The 25,288-nt window shown below is 34.8% G+C and overlaps 1 protein-coding gene across 1 annotated transcript in view; it reads right to left on the reverse strand.

Annotated features, from left to right (window-relative positions):
- Positions 1-25,288, reverse strand: part of AGPS (alkylglycerone phosphate synthase) — a 147,331-nt gene that overhangs the window by 33,586 nt on the left and 88,457 nt on the right. Inside the window, exons 12-16 of the mRNA XM_027865917.1 lie at positions 23,543-23,594; positions 19,694-19,770; positions 15,416-15,528; positions 9,288-9,357; positions 6,822-6,883 (exon numbers count right to left, since the gene is read on the reverse strand). Of these exons, the coding sequence (XP_027721718.1) occupies positions 6,822-6,883; positions 9,288-9,357; positions 15,416-15,528; positions 19,694-19,770; positions 23,543-23,594 (374 nt within the window). The remainder of the gene's footprint in view (positions 1-6,821; positions 6,884-9,287; positions 9,358-15,415; positions 15,529-19,693; positions 19,771-23,542; positions 23,595-25,288) is intronic.

Below are 25,288 nucleotides of genomic sequence, written 5' to 3' on the forward strand. Positions count from 1 at the left end.
TAGAATGCTCTTCCTCATCATCTCTACCTCTTGACTTCCTTCACGTCCCAGCTAAAATCCCACCCTTTACAGGAACCTTTCTCAAATCTCTCTTCATTCTAGTGTCTTCCTTCTGTTGAACATTTCCTATTTATCCTGTATATAGAGTGTACATAGTTGTTTGCATGTCTTCCCCATTAGATTGTGACTTCTGTGAGAGAAGGGATTGTCTTTTGTCTTTCTTTATCCCCAGTGCTGAGCTCCGTGCCTGGCACATAATAGGTACTTAATAAATGCATATACTGACTGGTGACAAGAAGTCATTCTCTGACAACTCCAAGTACAAAGTATTCACTCTAATTCTATAATGTGCACCATACATATTCATTCCTATGCTAGCTTTCCTAACATGAGAAACCGGCAAGAACATTGTTTAAAAAAACAATAACACATTTTTATAATAAAATGCAATTCTGTATTTTGAGTACTAATTTAAAAAAAAGACTTCTCTCATGAATTCTCATAGAAAATACTACTATTCTGTTTGGATACCCTTGATCTTGCTATCACCCACAAATGTACCATCTCCATATTCAAAAATTCCAAAATTCCCTTATCCAATCATAACCTATTGGCTTTTCACATCCCCCTCTGTCTTCCTTTACAAAATCTTACTATTCACCTGCATCATAATAGAAAAACCCTTTAACTCCCCTTATTCTTTCCCCAGACAATCTTCTCTGCTGTAGCCCCTCTCTTATCTTTCCCCCATCTTGATTCCTTGGTGAACCAATTCAACTATACACAGTCTTCCCCTCTCACCTTATTAGACCCCTTATCATATCACCAATTACACTCTGCCAAGCCTCAGTCTTGGATTGTTCCCAGCATTCAATGCTCTCATCCCTATTCAAGTGCTACTGAACAAAGGTGGAGAAAATCATAAAACCATTCTGACTGGGTCCACTACAAATTTACATTACACAACCTCAACTGGGCCCTCACTGCACTAGGCAATCCTTCTATACCTCCCTTGTTAATTCACTAGCCCACATTCCACAGCAGCTCTTCCAAACCTTTTCATCCCTCATCAAACCTCCCATTCCTTCCTTCCCCACTCTCGGCTGAGAACCTTCTCTCATATTTTGCAGAAAAAATTGAGGCCATTCACCATGAAATTTCTCCCCTCTTCTTCATCACTCAGGAGCTTTCTACCACTATCCCCTCCTTTGCTGGTCTCACATGATGAAGTGGCCTTACTCCTGACCAAGGCTAACCTCTATACCTGCTCAAAGGATCCCAATTCCATCTCATCTGTTCCAAACAGAATGTTCCCTCTGTCATTTCCACTCTTTCACTCTTTTCAATTTCTCCCTGTCTACTGGCTCATTTTCCAACGTGCCTACAAACAGGCCCTTTTCTATTCCATCTTGAAAAAAATCCCTAACTTGATCTTCTACTCCCATATCATCCTGTATCACTTCTGCCCTTTGTAGCTAAACTCTTCAAAATGGCCATCTAAAACAGGTACCTCCACTTTCTCTCATCTCACTCTCTCCTTAACCTCTTATAACCCAGCTTTCAACTTCCAAATCTATACTAGCCTCAAATTCTCTCTCCTGAACTTCAGTCATGCATTGCCAACTGCCTGTTAGAAATCTTTACCTCAATGTCTCAATGGCACATCAAACTTATCATTTTCCAAAGGAACTCATCCCCCTTCACCTCCCCCAAATCTCACACTTCTAATTTTGCTATCTCTGTTGGGGGCACTACTATCCTTCCAGACACCCATGTTTGCAATCTTGAATCATCCCTGGCTCTTCACTCTCCCTCCTATTAGTTGCCAAGCCTTGATCAATTCTATCTCATCAACATCTCTCACATCTGTCTCATTCTCGCCACTTAGATCTTTAACTACTGCAATAGCCTTTCTAATTGGTCTATACACTTTGAGTCTCTCTCCAATTAATTCTACACAGAGCTACCAAAATAACCTTCTTAAAACATATGTGGAACTAAAGCATTATAATAAACCACATAGATAAAAAATAAGTCAAAACTTTTAATTTCAAAAATAATCTTAAAGCCTTGTGGTAGAAGTTGCATTGTGGTCTTTAGGTTTTAATCCAATCTCCCATTTTGAGGCAAGGACAATACAGAAAAAAAAACAATGTTTTTTTAAAAATGAGCTCTATATTAATTACTTCAAAAGTAACAAAATTCTATCCTCTTTGACTATAAAAAAGAATGGATAATATTTGTGCATCACCTTAAGATCTGACAACTGTTTTTTGTACATTACATGATATGATCTTCACTACAATCCTTCAAGGTAAGCACTACTCCAGGTATTATTATCCTCATTTTACAGCTAAAGAAACTTGAGGTTCAGAGTTTAAATGGTTTGGCCATGGTCACATAGCCAGTGAATTACGTAAAAGTCACATGTCAATATTCATTTTATTCTAGTTTACAAAGAATTCTAAGGAATTTTCCTTTACTTAAAAAAAATAATCCTACTAATAATTATATTGATTTTTAAATTCTAATAGTTTAACATCAAGATTGGACACCTACTGTTCAATACAGAGAAAAATACCCACTTAAAGAGTGAACCAACCTTTCTGGTTAATTAGACATTAATGTATTGTTCAAAGTTATAACGTATACTTAAGAAAGCTACATGCTTTGTTTTACCTGCAAATAAAAATCTTGCTTCCCACTTCCCTATAGATGGCCTGTAGAAGTCATCTATAACTCACTTCTCCCCACTCCCACTCCCTCTTTAACAATGACTCGACCCTGGATGGAAAACACCCTAACAAGTCAAGTATTTGACTTAAGAGCCACAAGAATTTTGTAAAGATTCTAAATTGAATAGAAAAAAAAAAGATAACATTTAGTCTGAATTGAATTAATCTAGTCCAATTCCTTCATTTTACAGATGGGGAACTGAGGCCAGAGTCATGTAACTAGCTCAAAGTCATGTAACTAGCAGATCAAAATTTTAATACAGATCCTCTAATTCAAAATACACGTTGTTGCCTCTTACTTCAAGGATGCATGTGCAGGGCAGAACACTAATCTGGGAATCAGGAGGACTGGGATCCAATGGGCAACTCACGAGTAAAGAAAATTCATTTCTCAAAGGTTACTCAACTATAAAACAAATGGATTAGACTATATGATCTCAAGGAGCAGCTAGGTAATGCAGTGGATAGGATGCCAGGCCTGGAGGCAGAAGACTCATATTCCTTTGTTCAAATCCAGCCTCAGACACTTAACTAGCTGTGTGACCCTGGGCAAGTCACCTGTCTACCTCAGTCCCTCATCTGTAAAATGAGGCAGAGAAAGAAATGGCAACTCATTCCAGTATCTTTGCCAAGAAAATCCCAAATATGGTCACCAAGAGTTGGACATGACTGAAATGATTCAACAACAACAACAGGAGCCTCTGAGGGTCTAAGTCGATAGAAAAAGGATCATTAATACTGAGGAGCAGGATTAAGGGACATATCCAGCAACATGGATCAACTAACAACAATAATAAATTAAGACTAATGATGGTGATAGCAATTCCCCCTGTAGATACAGGTTTACACAGTTTTTTTTTTTTTGCATATCAAATCTGTGAGCTAAATAGAATAGGCAGTATTATCCTCGTTTTATAGATGGAGAAATTGAGGCGAGCCAACTCCTAATTCCCTCTTTGGCTCGGCTCTTGTGGGCTTTACTGTGCTGCCCAGGAACCTCATCCTCCTACAACATTATGTTCCCCCATGACACAAGCACACCTCCTCAGGCCTCCATCTGTGGATGGGGAGAGCTCCTCCCAGACCCTCCATTTAAGAAGGGTGCCCTGGCCAACCATCTCTTCATTTCTCACCAGTCTACACTCCTCTAGACATCATCATGCCCCTTGCTGATAACCCTTCCCTCCGATCTCTTTATAGCTTCTTTTGATGTCTTGTCTCCCCATTTGATTATGGCCTCCTCAAGGGCAGGGACTGTCTTTTGCCTTTTTTTGTATCCCCATAGCTTAGTATGGTTCCTGGTTCACCATGGGTGCTTGTCAAATGTTAACTGACTTACTGAGATCCCAATGTCAATATATGGAAAAGTAAAGATTTAAACCTAGGTCCAAGACTAGCAGTGTTCTTTTTCCACCCCACTGCCTCTAGTGAAGGAACAGAGCAATAATCCTGAAAGGAAGAATGTGATCATCACATGTAGGGAAAAACCCAGGGTGGTAACAAAGGGAAGAAGAAAATCTCCCCTTCCTGGCTGTGGATGTCATAAGGAAATGAACAGGGTAAAGTCTCTAAAAAAAGAAGAAAGAAAAAGAACTAAGATAGTACCTCTCAGTTAAAAAGGAGAAAATAAATTGAGCATGGACAGGAACCCGAGTTTTTCAGTCCATCTACCTCATTTTACAGATTGGGAAGCAAAGTCCCAAAGGGACTGAGGGGTTTGACTACATGGAACCAGGGACAAAGGCAGGTCCTCTGCCTCCATATCTAAGACAGTTTTCACTGTACTACAAGGCCAGCAGCTCCTTACTACTGTACTCTTGAACACAATAAAACCTTTGTAATGTTTCCTGTAGTGTTTACTTGCTTGTAGTACCTATCTCACAGAGGGGCTGTGAGGATAAAAGAAAGTACATTATGTAAATTCTGTGCTTTGCATATGAGCTGCTTGGGATTTGTATCTTTCTCTAATATCTGAAAGGATTATCACCTGGAAGAGGCCTCCAGGACAAAAATAGAAGGAATGAGTTTAAAGAAGCAGGTTTAGGCTAGGTATAAGAAAAAGCCCCCTAAATACTAGAGCTATCCAAAAGTGGAACAGGCTGTTTCACTTCACTGAAGATCCTCAAGAAAAGACTAGCTAGCTATAGTCTTCTGTATTGTAGAAGGGACTTTCAGACAGGTATGAGTTGGACACTTTTGAAGTTTCTTCCAACTCTCTGATTCCCTGATTAAAATACAATCATAATCCACAAATAATCCAACAACCTCATTTTAACTATTTCAGATTATTTTCTCAAGTTTTTAAAAATTAAAGCCACTAATAAGGAGCCAAAAAATATCTAATGTATAAGAGTGCCATTTATCTACCCTAACTGCTTGTCAAGGATGAATTCATTCTCATCTCTGGTGAAATCTTCTGTTTCTATTAGTAACAAAGAAGTATATTTACTTGGTTTTTTTATACTTATATCAAAGTTTTCCACTAAAGTTATACTTAAAAAGTATAATACTGGGTTTTTATTCCGAGTCAACAAAATGACAGGATTATATGTTCACAGACTTGGAACTAGAACAGATTTTAAGAGGTCATCTAATCCAATGCTCTGATTTTACAGAGGAGGGTCATGACACCTAGAGAGGTGATGTGACCTGTCCCAAGTCATCTAAGTAGTAAAAAGCAAGGCTAAGCTTGGTCCTCTAATGGCAAGCCGAGCAAGCACTCTTTTCACTGCAATACAATGCTTCTTCCAATCCTTAATTCACATTTTGAAGATAATACTGTATATCTGCAGTACCAAGAAACCAAAAGGAGTTTTGGTTTTTTTTTTAATCCTCATAATAACATATTGTACAGGCAAGGAAACAGATACAGAGAAGCTAAATGACTTTCCAAAAATAACGCCCAAAGGGAAACATTAGATTAAAAAAAAAAAGAAATTCTATTAGTTATACTATCAAAATATAGGTTAAAAAGAATATATTTTCAAATGTTTTGGCTATTACAACTCTCTACAAAAATCTGACTCCAACTTACCTTTCCATCCTTATTTCACAAAACTCCCTTTCTTATATATATAAAGTTAAACTACTAAAAATTGAGATACTATTTATTATAGAATCAGAGCTAGAAAGATAGAAATTATATAAAGCCAGAAGGAAAAGGAAATATCGGCAAACCTAACACAGAGAAGAACAATTTATATATAAGTATAAAATACACAGTATTTCCAAGTCCAGGTCACGTTAACACACAGAAAACTGAGGCTCAGAAAGCTAAAGTGACTTACCCAAAGGTCACATGGTAAATTCTAGACTAAAGTTCTAGAATTTGATAAATGAACTATTTGTATTTATTCAGTAGCTGAGTCGCCTCCCTCACCTCCTTAAGCACAGTAGCAAGTAAGATGCATTAAACTGTCTTCTGTTGTTACTGTTGTTCAATCGTTCAGTTGTATCCAATTCTTTGTGACCCCACAGACCACAGCACGCCAATGCTGTCCATGGGATTTTCTTGGCAAAGATACTGGAGTGGTTTACCATTTCCTTCTCCGGTGGATTAAGGTAAACAGAGGCTAAGTGACTTCCTCAGGGACACACAGTTACTAAGTGTCTCAGGCCAGATTTGAGCTCAGGTCTTCCTGACTCCAGGCTCACAGCTCTATCCACTGAACCACCTAGCTGCGTCATAAGCTATCTTGTAGGGACTCTAAATTATTAAAGTTACATAAATTATTTGAAGGATCTTATTTTGAAGCTTTCAAAAGACTGCTAAGAAACAAAAAATACGTACACGCAAAAATTATATCTAAAGGTAAGATTTTTCTACAAGTTCTGACTAACCATTAGCTCCCAAAATCTTGATATCATTGAAAGAATTAAAAATTCCTCATTTCTTGGATTCTTCATACCTCTGCAATCTCTACCTACAACTGTAGAAAAGTTTTTGAAACTAATTTCTTTAATTAGGAAACTAAAATCCTGAAGACTATGACTAAGACACATCATATAATCTTCAACAATTCTGACAAGACCTTTACAAATGTATTCAAATGCATGATTTACTTTTAAGGCATTTTAAGATTTTACCTATCCCAAGGAGCAGAAGTCTCAAAGGATTCTCCTAATATATAGAATTCCAAGCCCAGGTCCTGTTAACACACACGTTTAAAGAAAAAAAAAAAAGAATATTAATCACCTGTAATTTATGCCATAGGCCTAGTTCTAATTGTAGGCTACTTGTTACTATCTATGCCATTATAGCACTGGGAAACACACAAATTTTGTGATCTCTGGAAAACCACTGAGCCGTCTTAATCCAAGTCCCAGCAGCCAAGCGGCCACACTACTGGAACACTAGCTGGCATCCCTCTAGCAGATGAAAAGGATGAGGTCATTTGAAGCTTAGACTACTGTTAACATATCTCAGCTGTACCTATTTTATTGGTATAATGGTTTCAGTTTCCAGGACTTTGAATCCATCACTATATGAAAATACTAAATTTGCTTAAAAAACCAATCAAGCCAAGGCTTAAAGATCACACAAAGTTTAAAATGTGGAGAGAAGACAGAAAAAGGAAAGTCAATGGAGATGGAGGTTATGATTTAACTGTACTTAAGAAACTGACCTCATTTTTCTGATGCAAAACTATTATACACCTTCAATAGATAATCAATTTCTATGTTGCAAAGTGAAGAAAAATTTGGGGGGTTTTTTCTTCCTTAATCGCATGACTTTAATAAAATTTACATACTTCAAACTGACTGCTAGCTATTACTTAGTTCTTAGGGTATATGATTATAAGAGAACAATTAAGATAGTATGAGTTTCCTCATACAGTTAAAGAAAACAGTATTGAATATTTCCCTCAAAGCTTTTGAAATAGAAAAGTGAAAAGTTAGAAAAAAATGTTAGAGTTCTGAAAAAAGCAAAATTTTAGCTGTTTATAAATTAATTTTAAAAATTCTTTAAGTTACATATAAGAATTATTGTAAAATAAAAACTGTTAAAAGTTCATTATAGCCCCAGAACTAAAGAAAGAAATCTTGCTGAGTTAAAAAAAATAAAACAAAAACAAATCAAGACATAAAAGAAAAAATATTTATCCAGAGCCAAGCATTCATACAAACAAGTTACAGCACAGTCTCCAAGTTAACAGGGTTAATGAGACATTGAGGAAACAGAAATCCATAACAAAGGATATAGAAAATCACAAAAAATTAAAAGCATAATTTCATGACCAAAAATCCTATAGCAAAAGATCAACCTTTAAGTCAAACAACTTCTAGTTATTTTAGTGGTGACTCATGTATATGAAGTCTGTCACTCTTAGAAAAACACCAATAAAATGAAAGGAAATGGTAGGTGAGAAATAATAACTACTTGAAAAGAAGTTTTATATTTCCTAGTTTTAAGTCGCAAAACAACAAAAAAGCAACACTACCCCCCCAACATTTAAAAAAAAATCTAAGGCATCACACTGAAAAACAAATATTTGGAAAAGGAAAAAAAAAATAATCAAAGGGGTTGATTTTAGAGCAATTTAGGAAAAGAAGAGAAAGCCTTTTTTCTGCAAGGACTTTCCTAAAGAAAAACAGATTAGAAAGAGACTGACTGCTACACAAAGAAAACAGGGATCAAGGACAATATTCTGACCAAAAGTTCAAGAGAAATCAATACGAAGCATGAGATAGTAGGGCATTGCAAATAATTCACAGCAGCTACCATACAAGTGGCAAGACCCAAAAGAAAAAAAGCATGCAATTAAAAAAAAAAATCAGAACAGGTGAAATGTCTTTATTCCCACGGAAGCAATATTAATCTCATGGTCAGCAATCACTGAAAGGGTAAATCAACTAGAGAACTGTTGTTAAAGTTGCAATCTGAAAGAGAAGAACACTAATTACACTCCTGAGTTCAGAATAATAAATCTCCCTGTACTATGAATCAGGGTAGCTTTATGACAAAATATTAGACTCATCATGAGATAACCAATTTCTTGTTTGCATAAATAGTATGAGAACATATAAAATTATTCTTAAAAACAAAGTTTAATACATTCATAACGCGTCACTAAGAAAGGAAGACACTCTCATTATCCATTCAGATATTCACTAAAAATTATGCCTTCCATTAATCATTTTCATTTACAAGCTTTTTATCAACATTCCCAAGACAGTTTTAAGTTAGTCACAAATGATTCCAATTTTTAACCTGAAATATGCCAGTGTCCATTTTTAATAGATAATTTTAAGACAGTATTTAATATATTTAAAATAGGTTAAAGGATTAGGTTAGCTAGGTACAATAAGATAATTTGTTAAACAATGATCTGCAGAACCTTCTATTTAAAACTGAACCATAATGATAACCAATATGAAAAATAAGAAGCTCAAAAACAGAGGAAAATGAAAGTAAAGAATAACTTTCATCAAAAGTTAGGGAAAAAAGTGCTATACCTCAGTTGCATTACTGCATAAGCTACAGTGAGTGATTGGGGGGTTGAGGAGAGGTGGATTTTACAACAGGCAACAGATCAACGAAAGGTGACTTACCCGAAGATATGCTATGACATAAGTCAGCAAATAACCTCTCTGTCCGTTGTCTTCTCCAGCTGCCAAACCACTGCAAGAGGAAATTATTCATATGCATTTTAAAAATGAACTATATATCATTATTTATATATTTATGGCCTGATCTATTATTTTACTAATATAAGAAACCCCCACAGTGAGGAAACTTGCTTTCTCAACACAAATCTGTGCCTCCTCTACAACTTCTAGTCTAGCAGTGAGTCAGAGGAATCGAGCATGATGCATGGAAGTTTATTGGTAAACTTTTAGATCTTATTTTTAGTCATTAATTTCAACCTCTTCTCCATTCCCATAAGTAACAAATTCATAAAAAACAGTAAGGCTGAACAGACTACTTTGGCCTTACTAATCCTTTTCCCCAACCCTACTTTTAGAAATAGATTTTTATTTTAAGTCAGCAAAGGGAAAAAAATGAATGAAGAACAAGGAGCCTACCTAATCACTATCTTACATAATTATTTTTTAGTACTCAAGTTATCCATATACAAATATTGATCATCTAAGGACCCCACATACATTTATTCATTCATCAGGTAATCACTGACCACCTATGCATAGAGCACTAGGTACTTTAGGCAGTAAAAAAGAAGCAAAAATACTGTCCCGTGTTTAAATAGTTTATATAGTCTTTTGTGGGTAGGCAAACATGTACATTAAACACTGCATGAAAGCCTACAAAGCAATGTACAGACAAAACACAAGACAACATAAGGTCAGATGCTACTATTATAAATACAATGACAAAGGAAGGTTCTGAATGCCATGATAAAATAAGGATGCGCATTGAATGTTTTTTTAAAATTTGGTTATAATTCATTTCCTACAACTAACTGTACAAATACTTTTTCTGTCTCTTGTATAAGCAAGTAGATCCTATGTCAAAAAGAGAAGACAAAACCCCCTCAATTTAGTGTAGTTTTTATTTGCACAATGAAAAAAATGCTGATACTGTGAAAGGGCTCTTGGGCTACTTTATCTTAACTCTCTCACTTAACAACCACGGGCAAGTCTTTTTCTCTACGCTCGAGCTTCCTCAACTGGAGAAAGGTCTAGCCTGGGTCTCCTGCTCTCCAGCCCCACACCACCAGCGATCCCATCTTAAACTTAATTCACTTTTTTTTCCTCACAAGTACACTCGCATTACAAACTTTCTTTTTTCTCTTGATGGTTTATCCTTGTAGGCATTCAGGTTTGCTTCCTCATGCCTCACTCTCCCTCACTTCATTTATCCAACCACTTGACAAGTCAACCCATTTTACCTCCAAAATACCCACTGTGTCTACCCACCTCTATCTCCCCACCTACATGGCCAACCTCTCTGGTTTAGGCCCTCCTCATCTCTGACCTGGACTGTTGTCTAGTTAGTCCTCTTCCTCATGACTAGTCCTCCTCCACACAGCCATCAAAGTCATACTCCCAAAGCACAGGAACGACAATGTCACTACACTGATCAGATGGCTCCTTATTATCACTAGGACCAATAACAAACATCTCTATCTGGCACATAAAGAGTTCTACAACTTCATTCTAAACTACCTTTCTAGATTCGTTACACATTATTCTTTCTCCGGCAAACTTGAGGTAAGTCAAACTGGCTTCTTCCCATCTCTTACACACAAAACTCTACCTCTATTTCCATGCTTTTGCCCCACCCTTCCAGGCCCTCCTTGCCTAGAACACATTCTCTCTTCATTGTGTGTGTGTGTTTGTGTGCACTCCCTTCAAACACATGGGAACAACTTTTAGCGCTGAAATTAAAACTTAAAACAATGTTTTGTATTGAGTAATACATAGAATCATTACTAGTTTTCATGGCAATTAATCATAAATAGTAAGACTCACATAAATAAAAATAATTACTGCTTTTACATAATTAAATCAATCATTTCTGGGGTCAGTTGGTGAAAGAAGTGGGGAAGTAGGAAGGAGAACAGAGTTTTTAATTCCTATGGGTCCTCCATCAGGTTATGAACAATGGAAAAGATTTCTGTGCTGCCTCAAACCAACTCCAATATCTATACTGACTCAGTTTCCAAAACGAACAAGATAAAACACCCGAGCTATGGAACATCATAAACCAACCAATAATCATTTAGTTAAGTGCCTACTAGGTATTAGGCACTATGCTAGGTACAGGGATACAGAGACAAACATGAAACGTCCCCGTCCTCAAAGAGGTTGGATTCTAACAGGAAAAATAACATGCATATTTTAGGTACAGACAAAAAACAGACAAAACAAATAGAAAGTAACTTGGTGGGGTGGGGAGGCTGGAGAATGACTACTCATGATGGGAAGGATCAAAAACGGTCATAGGCAGATGGCTGCTAAAAGAGAAGGATGTCACAAGAAAGCAGATCATTTAGCCCATAGGTATCCTAGAGTGACAGGTAAAACCTCTGATAAAATAAGCAGCAATAGAAAAGTGAGTCTAATAACCTTTTAACACGTAAAGCTTAAGGAGGGAAACTACCTATATTTTCAGCCCTTCACTTGTCAGGGAATGACCTGATGATTTGACTGTGTAAAGGCTTCATTAAACTGAATTAAAGTAAGAAGTATGGAATTAGCTCTTAAATTCAAGTAATTTCATTTGAATCTTTGTGGGGCCAAATGATCCACATTAGCACCCATTATCTCTTATTCTCCTACTAAGAAGAAAAGAGAAGAAGAAAAAAGACAACCCAACATAAAAATAAGAAAGATATGGGAAGAGCTGGGTAAGCCTACATCGCAAAACTACAAGAAGGTCAAGACTAGACGTTAAGATCTGGCCTACGGCTATTGAAAATTATGCTAACTCAGTGACCCATTGTTTCTAGCCCTGCTTGTCAATCAGTGCTGGGGGAAACTCTGTTGGGGAGGAATCATCTAGTCTGCAACCTTTCTCTTACCTGCAATTTATTCCTACCTGCTAGCCTTCCCCCTAAGGGCACCTGGGGAGATGCTGAGGTGCAATGGTCCATCCTCTTTTGCTGATGTGGACCTATCTGAATTGTCTTTATCTCATTGTGAAAGTTATCAATAAAAGCTGGCTCCATCTTGAATCCCTTACTGATCCCCCGTGATTAGCCTATCAATGTGTTGCTACCTTGATATATTGTAATAAACTCCTTTTAATTCTCTCAGTCCTGAGTTTTGCCCCATTAATCAGACCGAAAGCCTGAACGAAGAAATTTCCTTTTAACACTGACATTCACATTTTGAAAATTATCGACAGCAACTATTACTAGCAGGTTTTTGTAGCTTTTCCATAACAATGTAATTTCCCAATGCTTATTACTTTTAAGCCTACATATTCTCCTACAGTTTCTTAAAGCTCTTTGGAAAAACACTCACAAAGCACTGCGTACTTGTCTGGGGACCAGAGGGATAAGAAAAGAAGAAAACTGTGAAACTTCATTTCATTCCATAATGGCAATCTATGTGAATGTAGGAATCAAAGAATGAATGAAAAATCCTTTTCCTGCAAATTTTTTTTTTGTGCACCAAATATCATGCTAAGCATTGGGCATACAACTGCAAAAAGAGAGACAGTTTCTGCCCTCAAGTAGTTTATATTCTAATCAGAAAGAAAACATAACAGAAAAGTAGTGACCTAGGAGGGCTGTTTTAGTTTGGGAGATCAAAGAGATGGTGAGTGGCTCTATAGGGGAGCAAACTGACAAACACTTTTAAGTAGCAATGAGGATATTCATTTGATTATAGTTCTAGAACTGGAAAAGGGTAGAAAGCATAGGTAGCCAAAGATCCCACAGGAGATTAAGCATCCATAATTAACTATTTGATTAACTGGAAGCCCAGGTCACCCACAGAAGTTTGTTGGATTACTTCCCTAACACTTAGAACTGAGAGGTTGCTTGGTTACGGGCAAAAGATACTGAGACAAGGGGCAGCTAGGTGGTACAGTGGATAGAGCACTGGCCCTGAAGTCAGGAGAACCTGAGTTCAAATCTGGCCTCAGACCAAACACTTGACACTTACTAGCTGTGTGACCCTGGGTAAGTCACTTAACCCCAATTGCCTTTAAAAAAAAAAAAAGAAAGAAAAAAAGATACTGAGACATTATGAGAGCACAGAGCTCTTGATTATAGCTGCCCTTATCCCTTCCTTTCCTGGAGACCAAATAAGTTAGATCTTAACTGTTCCCACTTCCATCCCAAAGCAAGGAGAAGGGATGGGGAGAGATAAGCATCAGTCATAGTAATCTAGCTCCACGGTAATATTTAAATAAAAATAAACCATGCCCTACAAAAAGGGCTGTGCCTTGAAATATTTATGATCAGCATTGCCAAAGCAGATTGCAGAAACAAAATCAATGATTTTAAGTCACATTATAAGAAAACACCACCATAAGGTGGTAGCTAACAGGAACTGCATTCAAATCACAGAGCAACAGTACTCTGGTCCCCCAGCACTGGTAAAACAATTCAATTCTATGTACATTAACTTCAATATCACAGTAATATATTCTAGGATTCACAGCACAGAATTTTTAAGTTTCAACTACATAAATTCTAACTTAAATGTTTTATAAGGAATTTCAATTTGTAAAGGTTTTACAGTCTTAGTATTTTAGCCTAAATTAGTTGTATGCTATCTAAAATTAGAATTTCATTTTTGATTCTCAGTTAATAAATATGAAGTATTTGACTTAAGATCAAAACAACGAACCCAAACAAAAAATTTTTAAAGATAAGGAATTGGACACAGAATGGTTAAATCCCTTGCCAATGGTTACATCAAATCTCAGCAAAAAACTGCAAGAACAACTAAAACCCAGTCCCACCATTTAGTCACTAAACTTTCTCTTCTTTCTGGAGAAATTATCTTTTTAGTTAATTCAACCAGCACTCAGTGGCTTTTTCCAATGAGGAAATGGAGCAGCAAAAAAAAAAAAAAAAAAAGTGGGGAGAACGGAAGAGGAGAAAAATTAGAGCCTATTGAACCACATTTTTTCCCTGATAAAAAGTATACTTGCTAATTTCAAAATAGGGCAAAAAAATTAATTTGCAATATGTAAGACCAGCATAATAACAAACACTACTTTAAAAACTTGGCCTTGGTTAAGATCACTTCCTCAAGAACACTATACTTTTACCACTCAATCCCCTTAATCCTAGCAATAAAAAGTAAAAGTCTATTCAATACATATATTAAAAAAATACATAAAGCAGGGTATTCTGAGACCTTTGTTTCCATACCAAATACTAATGTGCCTTCTGTGATACAAAGCAAAATACAGAGGACAATAAATATTTACAAAGATTATTCTGAACTGAATAGAAGTACACTGTATATTTCTAAAGATTAAGTTCTAGTCATATAAAGATACATGAAGAACTTACTGGGAAACGGATTACAAACATCAATGTATACTCAACAGTAAACAATAGTTTCTGGAAAACGGGGTCGGTTTATGTTTTAAAGTAGGACAGAAAAAAAATGCTGCTGGGACAAATGACATTTTCACTATGGTTTTCATTGATCAGTCTTGTAATCCATCAAACCAGACAGAGAGAAACCACCCTATCATTACTCAGCCTGTTACAGAAGTGAAATGTTTTCTGTTTCTTTGGACCAACATAAAACCATCAGTGACAGGGGGTGGATTATAGATAATTTATCAAATGCCTTTGATTAAACACAATTTCCTTTTAAAAACATACTAATAGCTTGCTTTATTCATATGTTATTGTCAATACTGTCCACTAAATATTAACCTAACGATATGAACCTCTCCTTCCATATGGCACATTATGCTGCTTCTTTTAGATATACATACACTGTAAAAACAAACACTAATTTAAAGACTTAAGGAAAAACGTTTAAAATGCTATGTCAGATAAACAGACTCAACAGAACAGTTCGACTTTCTGTAAAACCAATAAAGCTCATGAAGTAATAGCTAAATATCCTGTCCTTCAAAATACATTACTGTATAACCACAAATTCAGTAACACAAACAGGATAAAATAAACCAATTTATGTATGTTAGAGAGGTTAAAGGGAGGTAATTTTATTTTTAACTTCTGTTTTACATTAATACATTTTTCTCAAAGAATTATAGACATTTTAAAAAGTCATACCCAAATTTGGCGGCTATATCATACACTTGTTTTTCATGTTGAAGAACCTTCTCTCGATCCCCCTCAAAGAGTAATGTAGCTACACTTAGCTGGTTGGGATCAAATCCTTTAAACTGAAATGAAAAGGTTTTTGTTAGAACAAATCATACCCTACTTTAAGAATCAAAGTACATTGCACTCTTCTTCCTCTTCACCTGCTGCCCCACCAGATACCAGCTTTTTTAGTTTCAAAGAGTAGACTTTACATATGAAGACCTTTACAAAGCATCCGTTATGTGCTCAACAGTATTTAAAAAAAAAAAAGCTAGAGCCATGTAAGATTATTTAGTAAATTCCTAGTTTTAGTTCTATTATTTACTTCATTAGTATTTGTTGATCAGAGAGTAGTGAGTAAATGAACAACAAACAAATTTCACAAATTACAGCCACTGTGTAGACATGCATCCCTATAAAACACTTGTTACTTCATTCTGTTTTGCCTTTGGGACATTCTCTGTAGAAGATGTCTGGGCCAGCAACTTGTTCAGCTTCTCAAGAACAATGACTATTTTCTAAGTTCCTTTACTGTAGCTTCAATCCATTGACACGTCTAGTAAAGTGGGATGAAGCAAGACAGGAATTTGCATGTTCCCCCACAACTGCCAAGGAAAACTGAATAAAATATGTCAACTAGCAGTGCAGAATTACTGAATGTTCAGTAAAATGTTGCTAGAAAGATGAATGTTTCCACATTTCATCCTTCTGGTAATTTAGCTACTAGAAGAAAAAGAACCAAAGGTTACGTCTAACAAAGCAGAGATTAATAAAAATACTCACAGCAGAACAAAAAGGTGGAAAAGAATGACTGACTAAACAAGGCTAGTAGATGTGATTATGTAATCAGTAAATGGGCAGCTAGGTAACGCAGTGGATAGAGTACTGGGCCTGAAGTCAGGGAGACTCATCTTCCTGAGTTCAAACACTTACTAGCTGTGTGACCCTAGTCATTTAACCCTATTAGCCTCAGTTTCTTCATCTTATAGATGAGCTGGAAAATAACAATGAGCTGGAAAAGAACAATGAGCTGGAAAAGATAATAGCAAACCATTCCAGTATTTTTGTCAAGAAAACCCAAAATAGAGTCACGAAGATTCGGACATGATTGAAAACAAGTGAATGACAATATTCGATACTGCTGGGTTTGGACTCATAAGCCAGTGGTTTGAAACCCTGTTCTGCCCTATACTGTCTGATAGTAACAACTTCTCTGAGCCTCAATTTCTTCATCTATAAAATGGGCATAACAACACCTGCTCTACCTACCTCACAGGGTTGTTGAGAAGATCAAATGAAATAACTTATTTAAAATGTGCTATCTCTAGCCCTAGAGTGTCCACTCAAGCCAATCACCTCAGCTCCCTCCCCACTAGAAAACTGGTCTTCATCCCTTCAACCTGTCTAGGCTTTGATAGGATAGCTTTGGCCATATCTTTCTCATTACCAGCTCTCCACAGCTCTTCCCCAACAGCTCCATCTCTGACACCCTGGTTTCTCCTTCTCCATTATGCATTATCTTCCTCCATTAGAATGAAAGCTCCTTGAAGGCAGGGACAGTCTGGTAAGCTTTTATTTGTACGCCTAGCACCTTCCACAGTGCCTGAACACAGCACTTAATAAATGTTCTAGTTAGCTAGCTAGCTTATAAATATATCAGTTAGTAGTAGTAGCAGCAGTAGTAATTACTTTTAAAAAAAATAAGTTTAAGTAGTACCATTACTCTGAAGAATAAAAATAAATCTTACTTCTATTTCAGTTGTAGGAACAATTTATATAAAAAACAAAGCATCAACAACTGAAAGATAGAACCTCTGGAGTCCCAAGAAGCTACAGAGAAATAAACTTCAGCTCCTGAGAAATTTAAAAGTTTGCTAACTTTGATTCATATGGAAAAATATCAAAGGTAAAGTAAGAAATTACCATATAGCTCTGACATCCTTAAAAACTAAAATTAACAAAACTATAACAATGAGTTTGCTATACTGTGGAGATTTATTAAAATGCTCCTCCATTAAAGTCCTACCTTAATGCTTTAGGCCAAGGGCTATGCCAGAGTAATAAGACCTTAGATTTCCTGCATAGCTGGAAAGGCTTTAAATAGATGAAGGCAATGGGTTAGATGTTTATTAATCAAGGACCAATCTGAATGAGCCTGGAAAAGCTTATTACAAGAAAGGGATGGCTGCCAGTGATGAATTATTTCAACCACAGCAACTCACTACACTCTATACTACAGGGTGGAGGGAGCATATGATCTACATTGCTAGAAAAAGTACTCCTACAGATATCATGGATCTTGGAACTATTAAATAACAATAGAACCTTTCACTAAAAGTCTAGAATGGGTCTAAGAGTACATGACTAAAATACACTGACACTAAAATTCTAAATACTATGAAAACCCTCAGGATGAATCTCCAAAATGCAGACAAGTTGACACAGAAAAAATTCTTTTTCAAGTTCAGGTTGCATTAAATGGCCATTACAGTACCCTATTTTGACTTGAGTCTATGAAAATAAAACATCCTGGTTTTTCAGAAGCCTCAAAACTGACAATCTTGGTAACCAAAAGACTATATTCCACTTGGGAGTGAAATCTACCCTACCATAAGAAGGAACTAAAAACAGCAACAACAAAGTTTTTTAGGGTCAAAGTATGGGTTATATTAAATTATATTAAATTAGACTGTTTTTGTCTAAATGTCAAAAATCAACAAAATGTCAATAATTAATTGTAATAGATATGCTCAGTAACAACAAAACACTATGGCTGTAACTGAAGACAATCTTCATAAACAATAAAGAATTTCCTAATGGTGAGTTCGTGTAAGATATCTATCAAAATAACAAATGAAAAAGAAATGGAAAAGTTCCACTCCAGACTAAACCTAAAGTATATAACAATTCTATTTCTAAAAAAATTTGTCTTTTGTCTTTACAGAGGTTATTTCCTAATATAATCCCTATCCCGTCCACCATACTAAACTCTCTCTTGTAATAAAGAAAAAAAAAGTTAAACATAGCAAATAGACAAAGTGACTCCATGATAATGTTGTACCATTCTACCCCAACAGTCCACCACCTTTCTGCTAAGAGAAGGGAGTTCTTGTGTCTTCAACTGTTCTTCAGAACCAAGCCTGATTACTATTTTATTTCACAAATAGTCTTCAACCAGCAAAGCATACATAATAAGCAGTACCAATGTCTATTTTCTGTTTAATTATCCCTGCTGAACCTAAGAAACCTCTCTTATGAGACATTAGTCAGATGGTATGTAGTAATGCTGCATGAAAAATCAAAAGACCAATGAAAGACAGATCTTGACAACTACCCAAAGTAAGCTACAACTTCAGGAAAAGAACACACAGAACAAAAATTCTTTCATACTCATATCCCACAGAAAATTTAAATTATTTTGTATGCTACTGATAAACTTTAATGTTAATAACTGCAGCCAAATTAAAATATATGTTTCAGCTAATGTCATCTTGACAATACAATGAAATACAGGCAAATAATTTATAATATAAAAAAGCTTCATCTATATTAAGCACAGAGGATGCAAATTTGTTGCCTGAGCTATTAAAGAAAATGTTCTGACTCAGCTTCAGTAATCATGAAGGTATGGAATTTTGATGAGTCATAACTATGCAAGATTATCACTGCCCTAGACAAAATGATACTGAGTAAGAAGCAAAATCAAGTTGGAATTACCAGCCCCTACAGGACAAAAAACATTATGTGGATAATCACTAGAAGAAATCAGAATTTTGTTACCCAGTTTATCTTGTCTTAGTCTAAAACAAACCATGAGTCTCCCTACAATATCTAAACTTAACCGTTTTTCAGCAAGAAGAAATTCATGGTCAGGTGACCAACAAATTTTAAGCCCCACCCACCTAAATAATATTGTACAAAGAAAGTAATTTCTGAAATATATTTATTTCTAACCTGGAAAAGTGTCCCCTAAACAGCAATATTAGACTACCTTCACCACCCCCAATCTCAAAATAAACAGTTAGTGTATTAATAAAGAACATAAAAGGTTACAATTACAAATGTATTTGCTTGGAAGGAAAAAAAAACTTAAAACAAGAAAGCAGACCTGTAATTACTAATATAAAATTTTATCTTGTACAGCATAAATGATTTTCTGTAAGTGTTCAAAGTGGCTCTATGGGCTTTTTAGAATTCCCAAAATATATAGTATTAATATTTTTTTTTAGTTTAAAAAATAAATACCTTTGTGATGTAAAATTTTTTCAATCCATCCAAAAATGATGTAAAAATAGAGGAAACCTGAGGTTTAAGAGCAAGGCCTAAAGTAGGAGAAAAAAATTATACATTTTAAAGCAATAGCAAAATCTGTGATTTTCAAGCAGCAAAAATATTAAATATAATTTTTAAAGTCTACTAACAATTTTTTAATGATTTTGAACTTGAGATCTAAAAAACTCCCAATGGAATTGACACTGCTTAATCAAAAGAAAACAATAAGGCTCTTATATTTCCAAAACCCCTTTCCAGATTAAAAAAAAAAAAGATAACTAAATGTAATTAATACTAAATCTAGATTGGGTTATCTTTCAATGACATAGTATGTATATAATAAAAGCAACTTCATTAATTTTTATTTCATCGAGACTAACCAATGGTAAATGGTTTCATTTTTTTTTAATTATTCAGAAACCATTCAGATCAATCGCCAAACAAGGAGTCAATATCAAGTTTATTTTATTTTAGTTGTTTTTCTTTCTTAACGGTTATGCCATTCATGCAGAATTCTTGGCATAAAACTAGTAATTGCTTCTTTAATTACACGCGGAGAATTAAAATTGCCAGAATAGCATAAATGGTGTTTCAGAGTCTGTTAAATTAACATCTTTGCCTCAGGACTGAGCTTAATTGAGATGAAAGCCTTTTACTGTTTTTCCATTGTTTTCTGTTAGCAGCAACTTCTAAAAACTCCCATGACTGCTCCATTTTAAGGACCATGCATCTGGCCTTCATGCTATGAGCCCAATTCATAAAAAGGTTGAGCACCATTTACATGGTATTTTTAAGTCCTATTAAAACTACTTTAAAAGTTTAAATCCTTAAAATCTGAAAAGAGAAAACCAGCAGAAGCATCCTACCTAACTACAAAAAGTTCTTTGCAACAAAAGATTAAAAATCGTTTTAGTCACGGTATTTTTACATTGAGATAAAATAACTGTTTGTCGTGGTTTTAAAATCAATGAAATCGCTTTATCTAATATATTTCTATTGGTTTTCAATAAGAAATCCTGTAAAATCAAAAGATCAACATAATGATATTGTGTGATAAATAAGTGAATTCTTATACTTCAATATATCAAGACCTGTGATTACACCATTATAGGTAATCCCCCTAGCAACACACACAATAACCCTTCTATCAGTTAGTAGCTGGTCTTTGAAAGCTGATGTAACCAAAAAAAAAAAAATCTAACATCCTTAAATCAATTCGATGATGAACCTTTCTGATTATAACTATGCTAGTTCTCAGACAACAGACAGCCCTCTGCTGGAGCCTGTGCACAAAGCCTTTCCCAACTTTGCTGGGTCTGCCAAAGCTTGTGCTCCACTGGCATACCCTGACATCACCTCAAGGCCACAATAAGACAGCAGAGAAAGATGTCTGTTTCTCATTATATTTTGAGTTCCTGGATCATTAATAAGGAAAATTCTGTTTAGTAAATTGTTTACACTGATATTCCTTTGAAATAAATTACCTTAAGTTTTTTTTCTAGTACATATCCTGATAGACATCATACAGCAGAAACTGAAGTAAAAGACCTACTTAGCATTAAATGGGAATTTTGATTTGGAAACATTTCGTCTCAGTTGCTATTCCAAAAGGATAATAAAAACAATTTAGAAGAGCAACACCTATATTTGGGAGAAATTAACTTTTGTTGACTGGTATTTTAGTGGGTCAAGCAACTGTATTTATCAGAGTATATTAACTGCAATATTTATTTGTTTCTAATTAATGTTGCCTATCTAAGAATGTTCATTTTATAGATACTGTTTTATCTCATTCGGTCAACAAAAGGAAATATTCCCTAATTACAGTATCCATACACTTTGATGTGTTAGTGAATCAACATATTACTGAATACCTACATTTGGCTGAGGCCTGCACTAGAAGTCATCCACAATTTCCTCTCATCTTTGCTAGTTTTTAATTGGGGTAAAAGACAGAGGGTAAAAACTATGATGTAGACAAAAATAAGGCAAATGAAAGCACCTATGTATGCAACCATAGACATACGTGACATGTCTGGAGGATAGATAAATTGGAAGATGGCCAGATGAGAATTCCTAAGATGAATCCCAACAAGTTCTCAGGTATATTTCTAAAAGGTTGGGAAATCCTGCTGTGTGGTACCACAAAAACTGGGCATGTGTCATTGCTTATTTTGTACTCCCAAAGTTGGTTCACTGCCCTTTTTGGACTTTACAGTTTTATTATTGAGGGAGGAAATAAATTGTTCTTACTGAAGACAAGTATTATGGGAAATGGAAGTTGCAGCTCCCAGATAATTTCAAAGGAATGTAGGGTAAAGAAAAAATGGAAATGTTCAGTACTAAGCTTCTTCTAGCTGGATTTGTTGATAATTCTGTTTTGACAAAACAGGTACTTCCCAACAAATCCCAAACAAAACCATATCCATAGAGAAGCAGTACAGATTAACAGATAGAAAGCTGGCCTTGGACACTGGTTATGTAAACCTGGGCAAGTCACCGACAAGCTCTCAATGCCCTAGGTAATGTTCTAAGAATACCATTGCAGAGCACTGGAATCTCCTTATATTGATAAAATCACAGGTTCAGTTTTAAAAATGGTATATTTTTATATGAACATTCAGAATGCTTAAGAAAGGATTTTTATTTCTGAAGAGAAAGTCTAGTTAGAAAGCCTTTGATATTTAAATGGCAGTGAAAAAATAATTTAATGAATGCAACATGACTGAGAAAAGAAATCATACCTCATAAAAGTGGCAAGTCTATTTACTCTCTCAATTAAATAATTAATAAAATATACAGGAACAGAATATAGTGACTGCTCTTGAATAATGCTAAAAGTAGGTCGGAAATTTCTCAATGCCATTTACTTCATGATTCCCTGGGATGATGTAACATTTTCTGTCCTAAGAATTTTCAAAAGGCAGATTTATTTTATTTTAAACTTTTGTTTTGGATCGAATTACATACTTTATCACAAAATCTACTAAAATCACACACATATATATAAAACACTTTCACTAACAAATCTAATGACTGATGTTACATTGTTATAATGTTATAATGGAGATTCTATTTACAGTATCTAAGCTGAATTCATACTGATAACTGGAGTACATAACTCAGAAGGTCCTATTATGTATTATAATATACAATAATGAATGCATAAAAATGAAATGCAGATAAGTGAAACAGAAATTAAATTTCTTTCAGGTACTAAATTATTGAATAAGTCAAAGAAATAACCATTTGTATGTAGCTAAAATAATTTTTTAAACTTTTAATATTTATTAGGTTCAAACAGCTATAGATATATTCTGTACACCTATGACTGTTCCCCAATGCATTCATCTAAATTATACCTTCATATGTGACACAATGAATCGATTTATCCTGTCTTTCAGTGTTTTGACCTATTTCTAATAAATATTATTTGCTTTAGGGTACAAGTTCCTAATCTTTTTTGTACTATGAACCCTTTTGTCAGTCTGCTGAATCTTATGAACCCTTTCTCAGAATATTTTGCTGCCTTCCTTCTACTTAAAGAAATGTTGAATCTTTTTTTTCCCATCCAAGTTCACAAACTCACAGAAATCTATTCTCAGGCTAAGAACCCTGGCTCTACAGGAATTATAAAGAATGTGTGATCTAATAAGCTAAATTTTTAATAAAATAAACATCATAGAAACAACAAAAAATTGAGGTCAGGTGGCTAAAATTTTGCAACATTTTTAAACAAATTTAAACAAAGAAGGGGATAAGCGAATTGTAAGAATAACTAAGTTGACAAACAACTTTACAGATTAGTATTCCTTAACTTACCAAACTGAAACTGCAGATTGTCCATGAGACGAATGGATGCAGGAGCACATCTCTGTTCAAAAAGAAAGACACAAAAATGGATTTTAAAATGTTCACTACCCAAAGAGACTATTTGTTGTGAGAGGAAACTTATTTGTCCAAATGTATTATGTCAAGTAAACAAGAGTTTCATTAATATGAGTGTTTTCTAGTACTTTGCACAAAGTCAAATAAAGCAAGATGAAAATATATGCAAAAAAGGGGGAAGACAAAATGAAAGGAAAAAAAACCTGGATCAATTATCTAACAGGGGGAGATATATTGGGTCATTTTTTGTCATCTTTCTTTTTAAACAAGAAGGTTGGCTTAATGATATTCAGATAAAACAGTAATAGTCCACAGGGCAAAATCCTAAAGGAAGTTACTCTAAAATTAAACCATGAGGCAAGTAGGAAGTTTGATAAAAACTGAATAAGTTTCCTAGAGCATTACACTTAATCACTACTGAATTTCTGTCATCTGGCACACACCATTCCTAAAATACTGGTACACATGAGAAGAATTGCTGGAAGTTTTTGTGAAGCAGAGCATTTTAATTCTTTTAAAATTATCTGCAATAAATACCAATACACAATATGATGTTCTATACATTTTGAACTAATAATGTGAAATACATGACCATTATTAATCCTTTTTTGGACTTCTTTTAGTTCATTTAAAATATGAAAACCACATCTAAAGTTTCTAGAATTTCAAAACCCTTTAATTGGGGGGGACACTGAAGCATCAAAGTATATATTAGTTTTCTAAAACAAACATAAAGCACATATCCATTGAAATAAGCTAAAAAACTTCTACATACTAATATTAACACAATGACATATTATTTCCTTGTGCTAGAGAAAAACAGGTGGACAGCTCTTCATGTTTGTGACACTTTTAAAAAACTCAACATGTTGCTCAAGTCATCAAGCTCCAAGTTAGTTAAATTCTCTGCACTTAAATGAAATTAACTGAATTACAAAGGAACCTTCTTAGCTTTTGCATAAAATTTTGAAGTGATGAAATTTTTATTAACTATTTTTAAGTCACAAAATTTTAACATTAAATAATTTTATAAATTTTTATAATTTAAAGCAGGGTCATTTGCCAGTCACCTTTCTTTAACATTAGGCTTAATAATTTTTTTTAAAATCCATTAATCAACTATAGAACATGAAAAAGAAAACATTAAGATCTTGTCATTAGTAACACTAAGGAACATTATATATCACAGAAATTACTTCAAACCTTTAAAGTCAAAATGAGAGTTCATTGTTATTTTACATGTTAAGGAGTTTATTTCTTCAGTTTTCACACTAAGTGCCAAAATTAATTCACTACAAGGAAGTCCACAATGGATCTAGGTAAAGGGCATATGTTGATCCATTTATAAAATCATAATACCTTTTATTCACATAGCACTTGACTTTTTTTAATCCACAGGACAGCCCTTTTAAGTAAGCAGAATGGGCATCATCATACCTATTTTATCCATGAAGGAAAACTGTGGCCCAGAAAGAGCTAAATAACCCAAAATCATATAGCTGGTCAGTGTAAGATCTGAGAACTGTGCAGGTTTTCCCACTGTAATTTAGTTCTCTTACCAGTGTACCATGCTGCCTTTATATGCACAATAAAAATCTCAAAGTAAAATTATAAAGAATTTGGCACATATATCATATGCAATAATGTTCTAAGTACTGCCTTAAGTGAAAAGTAAAAACC

The sequence above is a fragment of the Vombatus ursinus genome, unplaced genomic scaffold (assembly GCF_900497805.2).
Source record: "Vombatus ursinus unplaced genomic scaffold, bare-nosed wombat genome assembly UNPS02014779.1, whole genome shotgun sequence".
Lineage (NCBI taxonomy): Eukaryota > Metazoa > Chordata > Mammalia > Diprotodontia > Vombatidae > Vombatus > Vombatus ursinus.